This window comes from Setaria italica, chromosome VII (genome assembly GCF_000263155.2).
Source record: "Setaria italica strain Yugu1 chromosome VII, Setaria_italica_v2.0, whole genome shotgun sequence".
Classification (NCBI taxonomy): Eukaryota; Viridiplantae; Streptophyta; class Magnoliopsida; order Poales; family Poaceae; genus Setaria; species Setaria italica.
Window position 1 is genome coordinate 24,673,480 of NC_028456.1, and position 9,252 is coordinate 24,682,731.

The 9,252-nt window shown below is 45.0% G+C and overlaps 2 protein-coding genes across 2 annotated transcripts; both read right to left on the minus strand.

Moving 5' to 3' along the window:
• Positions 1–1,958: 1,958 nt before the first annotated feature.
• LOC101773180 (actin-related protein 2/3 complex subunit 2B) lies at positions 1,959–5,105 on the minus strand. Its single transcript, XM_004976138.4, has 8 exons — positions 4,835–5,105; positions 4,447–4,513; positions 4,146–4,356; positions 3,894–4,039; positions 3,583–3,787; positions 3,367–3,458; positions 3,163–3,271; positions 1,959–2,571 (listed from the first exon to the last, which is right to left on the minus strand). Exons 1-8 carry the CDS (start codon positions 4,891–4,893, stop codon positions 2,342–2,344), a joined length of 1,119 nt encoding a protein of 372 aa, XP_004976195.1. The 5' UTR covers positions 4,894–5,105; the 3' UTR covers positions 1,959–2,341.
• Positions 5,106–5,391: 286 nt separating this feature from the next.
• LOC101773588 (BRCA1-associated RING domain protein 1) lies at positions 5,392–9,246 on the minus strand. Its single transcript, XM_004976139.2, has 14 exons — positions 9,103–9,246; positions 8,794–8,847; positions 8,636–8,706; positions 8,449–8,556; positions 8,042–8,334; positions 7,828–7,933; positions 7,690–7,745; positions 7,473–7,573; positions 7,107–7,293; positions 6,903–6,991; positions 6,644–6,770; positions 6,388–6,553; positions 6,025–6,143; positions 5,392–5,930 (listed from the first exon to the last, which is right to left on the minus strand). Exons 1-14 carry the CDS (start codon positions 9,180–9,182, stop codon positions 5,619–5,621), a joined length of 1,869 nt encoding a protein of 622 aa, XP_004976196.1. The 5' UTR covers positions 9,183–9,246; the 3' UTR covers positions 5,392–5,618.
• Between the last annotated feature and the right edge of the window lie 6 nt (positions 9,247–9,252).

The window sequence follows — 9,252 nt, forward strand, 5'->3', positions numbered from 1 at the left end:
AAGCTCCCTTCGCATTTTATATGCATGGACAGTTGGACATTGCGAGAAACACCTCCATAGGTATATGTATTCCGAAACCCCTAAGACTCTTCTATTCTTCAATTTTTTGTCAATGACCTTGTGAAAAAATTATGATAAGGTTCTCACCTGAAAGGACGTTGTTAGAGAAAAGTGTTAATACCTATTCACATGTTGGTTAACCACGTGTGATCTAAAAGAAAGTATGACCTTGATGTCTAGTATAGTATTAAGCCTCTCTTGGGCCATCTATTACCATGCAAACTGCCAAGTCATGAGCAAGTTATTAAATTATAATAGATAAATCAAAATTAGAATTGTAATTCAGTTTTGAGGAGGCTGAGGCTATCCTACAAAAGAAAGTTGTGTAAGGGGTTTCCTAGAGATTTTTTCTGAGCCTGTCTTTCGTATAGAGTTGTTAGCTTTTAATTCATTATCTGTTCGTCGTTGGTTGCGCACATTTTGTATTGTGTGGGTTGCTTAATTGGTCGGCTATACTTGCATGTAAGCACTTATCTGTTGACTCTTTAGGCACAGCAACACTTGTTTTACTTGAATTATCCATGTATCATGTTGACTCTTTAGGCGTTGAGCCACTTAGAATGACGAAAACAATGCCACAATTCATTGTTGCTGCGTGGAAATAACAAAAGTGTTTCTACTGTGCATACGTCGGCAGGCTTTATGAAATGTTCTGCTACTATGCAGACTTTATGTTGTGAAAGGACTAGTTTAGCTTATGTACGAAATATCCAACCATCAATTTAGAAAATCTGACAACTGAAAAATTCGAAGTTGTCCGTCACTCTAAAAATCTCAGTCCATGGTGTGGGATAAGAGAAGCATTATTAGTAGACGCATGCGAAAAAATTAGGGAAACATGCCAGTTGCCAGCCATAATCTCTTGTATCTTTGCATTTGATTACTTATTGTGTATTACTATTACTATATCAGCATTTCAGCAGTACAAAACATGTGCAGTTCATACCTGTACAGTACTGTGTAACCACACCGTACCAGATATTCTTGCTTGCTGGTGAACCCTCTGGTTGGAGAATGCTTTCCGTCCCTATCACTCGGTTCGTGCCGTCCCTTTCTCTAGTACGTAATGCTGTAGAGAATAGTAAAACAAACGGTTGAAGAGAATGGAAAAAAAAAACGAGTCATGTTGCCAAGAATTTCTGTAGGCCAGACCAAGGAGATCGGTCAAGTCAAAGTGTAGAAACTTATGGCCTTCGGGAGAGAAAAAAAAACGATTGATGTATACGAATTCACAGTTTAACAGTTTGTCGATCGGCGTATGGAACAAGGCATTCGGTCACTTCCAGGAAAATGCACAGGTCAAACCATGCATGATAAGGTATTTAGGGGGTGTTTGGATACGAGGTGTTAAACTTTAACAGTGTCACATCGAATGTTCGGATGCTAATTAGGAGAACTAAATATGAGCTAATTATAAAACTAATTGCAGAACCCTATGCTAATTCGCGAGACGAATCTATTAAGCCTAATTAATCCATCATTAGCAAATGGTTACTGTAGCACCACATTATCAAATCATGTACTAATTAGGCTTAATAGATTCGTCTCGCGAATTACACTCCATCTGTGCAATTAGTTTTATAATTAGCCTATGTTTAATACTCCTAATTAGCATTTAAACATCCGATGTGACGGGTGTTAAACTTTAACACTAGTGAGCCAAACAGGCCCTTAGTCTTGTGCGCCGATGGATGAGTTTATATTCAAAAGGTTAAACTCTCCGCGCTTGTTTTAGAGAAATAAACACTTTTCTGAGTTGAAACTTCAAACAGAGCCAAGGAGGCGTATCTATTTTCTCATTGTGCATTTTGACTTCGTTTTTCAAGTATCCAGATTTCATAAAACTCAACGAAGTAAATACAGCTTCGTGCCTAACTTTTAGTAGCACATATGTGTTCTTTTTGTTTGTTAGAGCGAAATCCAAAGCCCTTTTCATTAAGCAATCTTATAACAGAGAGAGAGAAAAATGCTTTTGTAGCTACATTACAGGCTCTTCTGCCAAATGCCCAAAAGAAAAAGGAAAGAGGAAAACATGGTATGGATCAGACATGAAAGATCTTGCACCTATCACCTTCTGAAGGTACGTGTATCCGACTATCCGTATGGCAACACATCGAATTCGACGCCCGCTGCACTTCCCCGTCGAGCAGTTGTCAGTTGCCTCCTTCTCATCCGAAGAATGTCGTGCTCCGATCGGGGGTGGAAAAGCACAGCATTTGGCCAGTTGTCTTTCATGCGCCACCGTCATTCTTCAACCGTGCTCTCCCTGGATTATAGTATTTCACTGCTCTGTTAGCTTGTGGTATCCGTGCTCCTTCCGGCGCGGTGGAAGCTTGGGCACGGCGAAGCACCGGCACTGCCGCCGGAGCCGGTCCAGGCCTCTCACCCTGATCCGCAGCCGCAGCCGCTTGATCTTGTCCAGGACGGCCCTGAAACCCTTCTGCAGCCTCTTGCTGGCCTTCGCGAAGCTGATCAGCCGCCTCTTGTTGTTCCTCCTCTTCTTCGCCACCGCTGCGAAATAACATGTCAGCACTCAGCAGATTCTTCATATCTCCTCATAGCTTCTCATATCAGCATATTAAAAAAGAACTTACTTTTCAAAAAAAATTATATCGGAAAGAAACATCAGGAGGCATGCAAGTGACAATACTAGCACCATGGCATGATGCCGTGCCGCTCCATTTCATGCGGTTGGCAAATGCACGTCTGGAAAAGGTTGCTATCAGTCGTGCCTTGCACAGATCAAGGAAAGTAGCGTGCACCTGCAAGTCTGCTCGCATGCATGGTTCTAGCTAGGATAGCAGCAATTACGCGGCCCTTTTTCATGGGCGTCTGGGACTCGGGTGCATCACTGCCCGGCAGGTTAATAGGTTGGTTGCCGCACACACATTTTGCGTACCCCGGCGCGGCGCAATCAACACAGGCCAGCTTTCTGATCGAGTCCGTTCGCTGTTCGCGTCAGCTCCGTTCAACCGTGCGCTAAAGAGGGACTCGCAAGAACTGACTTTTTTTCCCCCGAAAATTCCGTGCCAAGTTACCTCATCTTCCTGATCATCATCAGCAGCAGCAGCAAGAAAAGAAATGCAATGCAATGCAATATACCTTGTGATTTCCTCTTGTCGTCGTTCCCTCGTAGCCTGGCGTCGTGGATCACCTCCGTCAGGGCCTCCAACCGCTCCCGCATCCGGCTCTGGATGTGCCTCCGGGTGCACTGCACGCGCGCGCATCCACCAAAGCAGCAAGCTCTATCACTATCAGCAGCCATGGTGGGTGTTTGGGATTGGCGGAAGGATGGGCTCCGCTGACCTTGATGTGGTACTTGACGTAGGCCTGGAAGTTGAGCAGGATCCACGCGGTCTTGGCGGCCCGCTTCCCCCTCACGTGCCGCGACAGGACGCCTGCGTAGTGGGTGGCCCAGGGAATCATGGGCCGGGTCGGCAACTCGTCGGCATCAGACACGGCCCACGCAGCGCAAAATCTAAACCGTCAACACAAAACAAATCACCCACACGACGACCCTACCGAAGGACACGAAGCCGCCGTTGGTGGTGAGGCGGTGGACGTACTCGCCCCGCAGCTCCGGCGGCGGGATCGGGGACCAGCTGCACTCGGGCGCCCTCGCGAAGGAGCTCCCGAGCTCCCGCAGCTCCTGGAAGAAGGAGGTCGCGATGGCCAGGTCCGTGTCGTCCCTGAACCGCATCGGGAAGACCGCGTTTATCCTCTCGGCCTGCGGGGGCAAGAAGAAATTAAGCACGTTGTTGTTTGCGCTTCCTTTGATCTTCTAATCTCAAGAACACTTTTGTTTAGAAATTTGCATGAAAGAAGAAGAATACCGTCTTGCTGACGAAGAAGGGATCCCTTTGGTTGTAGACGAGCCTCATCGTGCCGGACGGGCCCAGGCTCCCCAGCATGTCCCTGAGCTGCGAGCTCAGCACCACGGATTGCAGCAGCGACACCTGGTTAATGGCCTTCACGCGATCTTTGCATGGAACGACGACAGTGCGAACGATTATGGTTGGGGCCAACGGCCAAATGTGTTTCCTGCATCCGAAGGATACTGCAAGGGAGTGTTCGATTGCTCGTACCTTTTGGTCGGTTCAGGCCGGAGAAGTTCAGTTTCAGCGTCAGGACGTATCCTTCTCTGGGCGGCTCGACGACCTCCGCGAACCTGTGATACGCCTTCCTCGTCTCCTGCAGTGTGGCCTCGGGCAGGCCGCTGGAGGAGGACGAAGCTTCGTGGGAAAGAGATGGCGTTGCAATCGACAGGTACACGTTCTCAGGATCTGAAGCTGAAGCCTGCAACGTTTTGCAAGATGTGTGATCACTCTTTGTGTCTTCCATGTATCTTCCGCGCTGCCCTGCTAAGGTGTTTGGGAATGGTGTTACCTCCACATGGTACCGGATTGAGCCAAACTCGAAGAAGGTGTGATCGACAGGCATTGGTCTCTCAGCACTGCAACAAGAAGACATGGAACAGTTTGTAGTCGAGGATAATGTCTGGATGAATGTAGGTGCAGCACAGCTCTAGAAGTGATGTTGTATCAAACTCGTTAGAACAACTAATTCCCTTTTGGATTGCGTTAGCAGGGCATCAAGGTCCAGGGAGTTCAAAAAAAATTACCTATCGCCATGTTAAAATATTACTGTATTTACACCCTTTATTAAGTGAATACAAAGTGCAGAATCATCATGGCCAGAAAGAACTCGGTTACCCATCACATATGAACTTTCGGTTTTTACAGGCAAATTACAGGAGTACCAAACTGCAACTTACCTCTGCATTCTCGTCAGGATTTCGACCAGCGCCCGCGAGCCGCTGCTGAAGAACGCCATGTTGCTGGCACCGTCCCCGCCCAGCACCCAGGTTGTGGCTCCTTAAAAAGATCAAGTAAAAAGGGAAAGGAGAAGAGAGAGGTACAAGTGTTGCTTCGGTATCAGGATCATGGTCTGGTGGACGAAAAAACAAATTCAACAGACATCAGGGAGAGGACACTGGTGACTGCCTGACTGGTGAGACTAGAGGGCATGAAGGGGACCTCTCCTGGCTGTTGCTGGTGAGCTGCTTCTGAAGCAACCTCCTGAGCTCAGCCATCCCGTTTGCTTTGTTTCCAATGCACTCCACAATCATTTCAAGCTTTTCTCCTGTTGCTGAAGCAGTGGATGACTAGCTCCGCAGCCGAATAGGGAAATCGACCGGTGCCTGAGCGTTGGATCTAAAACAGATAGTGCATATGATATCCACCTGGTAATCTTTTTGCCCCCAAATTCAAGAAGAAAGTTGGAGTAAAGCCAACCTACCAAGTCCATCTTTTTTGTTTGAAAAGAAAAATCAGACCGACTGCACCTATCAGTAGGTGAAACATGTGAATGACATCACCGACAGTAACACTGCCTGAGGTACACAAGTTTATTCCAAATGAATTGCGCTCATGTTACAACATCTGAACTCTGAAGATATTTTGGATCAACAAGACAACATGTCAATCTCATCCTAATATCCTTTTTTAAAGGGAAAAAAAGCAAAAACTACATTCCTATATCTGAAACTAGGTACAGTGTCACACCGTCAACTGCAGGGTGCAAGATGCAATAGAATCCAGAAGCCATGTGTGAGGAATAGCTCTGCAGCCAACTGCCGCTGCCGATTCTTGAGCCTCAGCTTCTCTCTTCTTGATGATCTCATTAAGGGAGTCTAGATTGCTTCCTTGTGGCGGCTCTACACTGTAGAGAATTAAGGATGTACTAGAAAGCTCGGTCTTCTCCAAAATCGACCCCCCTGCTGCAGTAATCAAATCTTCAAGGCTAACCTTGTATGCTGGCATGAAATGGCCACTGAAATAGAAGGTCAACCCGGCAAACAGACTTGGTGCCTACAGAACAAGAAATATGCAATCAGTATACCAAAAAGACTGCCACTACGAAGTAATAGTTTGTCTTATTTATTCCCAGAATTTATTTGCAAACCTGTTGCATCGCTCGAAGTCTTCCTGTGCGAGGGCCATCAAAAGAGCCATGAACATCACACCTGACTTCATAGGGCTCTTCTGGGATTAGTTCTCTAGCCTCAATACAGGCTCTCAACCCTGAATACCACATGCAAATTTGCATAAGAATAACTCCTTTAAGGACAAAGCAATCTTAGCAGAAGAAAAAAAAAGTAGATGCAAGCAATTTACTAAGCTCAAGTGCTGCACCACTAGGTGACAGCACTTAGTCAAACTATCTTATCTAACTTGCAATGGCCCCAAATCACAATGTTGGACCCCAAAAGGCATAATTTGGTTAGCCACAAGTATATTTACTGATCTTCAGAGAAAATGTACTCACAATTTACATTGAGAACCCATTTCCCCGCTAAAATAGCCATTAGAACCTTGAGTGTCCTAGCACATGCCCCACGTTCATCTGTATTAGCAATCACATGAGTCACATTCGAGCTCCAACTGTTAGTTACTGTAATCCCAGTTTGATGCTCAAATTGATCCAAGAGTTCCTGTGAAATTATGAATATTTCAGGGTATATTACATATTTGAATAAGTTACAAAGTACCTAAGTTATGAAGATCATATAAAAAACAATTACCCTCTCACGGCCATTGAGGGCGGATCCACATATCACCCGCTCACTAGTCAGAACAGGTGAGGTGATCCAATGTTCATCCATTTGCATTGGAGAAGGTGAATTCAGATCATCAATGTCAGAAGATGGTCTAGCAAATCAGGAGAAAAGGGGTCATCAGAAGTCAGGTACAGCAAAATGCAGAGAGAATAGTAGTAGGGGCTCGCCCCTCCTGTTCCTCTCAAAAAAAAAATGCAGAGAATAGCAGGCACGATGGACATACTGTAGTAGCTTGGCCTTCTTTTTTGACTTTGATCTCTCACAAGGCAACTTTTTTGATGAATGAGTAGGACACAGCATAACAAAGTTTTCCTGGAGCAACTCGCATTTGTTCAGTGATAAAATTGACTAAATATTTAACAAAAAAAAGGTAAGCATTTTCACTGAATAAATAATGGACAATGTAGATTTAAGGAACATGACTTACTTCATCCCATCTGCAGCCTTTGATCTTGTGGGCACATGGGACATGAAAGCTCTTGCGGCAGCTCTTAACAAGGCAACCAAGTGCTGCACCTTTCAAGCCACAAACACTGCACTTGATCTTAGAAGCACGGGCCAACTCAGGCTCCAAGTTGTTCGCGATCTCACCAGTAAAGAATGCTTGGGGAGCCCTGTATTGATATCATAATTTAGTACGGTAAATAATTTTATTAAGGAAATGGTACAGTAAATGCTCACTACACAGATACGGAATGCAAGCCAGAAAACAAGCTTTGCAACTAAAAATAATCAGAAAAATACAAACTTTCTGTTTCAGAAAAAATTATCATGGAATATGCCTGGAACATACCATTCAATGCATTTCTCATGGACATGCTGAACATTTGATTTCCAAGCTTGGTCAGCCTCTAATGGCTCCCCATGTAGATAATGTGACAAAGGTCCAGTACACTGTATTTTACAATTTGCATTAGATTCTTCAAGTATACAAGAAAACAGCAACAGGTCATACATCCTAAATACTAGTGGACAAGATTTAACCCTTGTTTAAGTTCTGCAAGACCAACCTCAGTGACTTGGGAAGAATGACAAAATTCACATTTCCAATCACCGGTTGTTTGTCCTGTATTTATGTTCAAGAACACATTATTAGTAACTTGCATTTCCAAATATTCAGAAAGGAGACCAGGTTGGAAATGACTTACTTTGAACCTGATCATTTGGTTTTTGCTTCTTCAATTCTCTGGTATGATCATCCATTACATTTGCCTCTCTTTTCAGTGCAGTTTGAGGAGGTGATCTGCTTGTTATCTGACATAATAGCACACATTTAAGATTGAGTCTACAGAAAATATTTCCAAACAACTTTTCAAATGGAAAAAGAATAAAATAGATTGTCAGGATAGAATAGAATTTTACCAGTTCCCCTTCAAGATCATAGCTGTCACAGTCCAAATCCCCAGGACCATCAGAAGATTGTGACCCAGAATGCCCCTTTTGTACAAGGACAGTTGTTGCAACAGCTGCATCAGCAGCTTTGTTCTCAAATGCAGGATCTCTTGTTTGAATACCATCCATGTTCCCAAATTCAGGGCCGGTTGATTGGTTATATACTAACTTCGAAGCAACTGGGCTGAAAGTTTTCATGTCAGATTTCTCTACCCCACTTCTGTTCCCCGATTCTGGTGTTCCATGAGACGCTGTCTTTGCAACTGAACAAAGAGAAGATTTTGCCACACAAATAAGCCTTTACACTGACAGCCCACTAGTTATTAACAATGTCTAAAAGCCATACTCTGCAAACATGGAATGGGAGAAGAATGTACCAGGAATGTGAACTTGAGCATCCTGCTCTTGAACCATGGTGCTGACTGTGGAGCTTAGGCTCCTGTGAATGCTCACTATCGCCTCAAGGTGAGAAGCTGGCCTTAAATCTGCAAATAGTGCTGAGATCAAATAAAGAATCGAGGCCTCAGTCAGATCTCAGAAACAATTCAGCGAGCCATGATGTACCTTGAGAATGATAGGCTGATTTGCAAATGGCGCAGCTATAGCCATTAGAAGTCGGCGTGGTGGCACACTTGCTGAAAGGATCCGAAAAACTTGTCAATCGTCACAACTCGCAAAGCAAGACGAAGGTCAGCTGGATGCCGCGTCTGAAAAAAAAATACCTGCAGGATGTGTGGTGGCACGGTAGCGTTGTGGGCGCGCAGAGCAACTTCAGGCTGCCAAAACAAAGGTTTTCCGCATCAGACGACCGAGAAGTTTCAGTAAACAAATTCAATCTCTTGTCGTGTTATACAGAAAGACTTGGAGCACAGCATTTTGCCCGGATCTTGTGGGATCTTGAACAATAAAAATGACACCTTGAACATTCAGCAAAGGGGAAAAGGAATTCGACCTATCTTTCGTACGCGATGAAGCCGCATCTAGAAGCAAAGCAAAGAAAAAGGGGAGGAGGAAGGAACGGATCGACCCACCAGACGGGGCAGGTGAGCTCCAGCTCCATCTTCTGCAGGTTGAGCACCAGCGGGTTCAGGAACCTCCTCAGGCTCTCCATCCTCTCCGGTCACGAGACGAGTCGACCAAGCCTCTCCCGCCGGAATCGCCCTCGGAAAGGGCTATGGCGG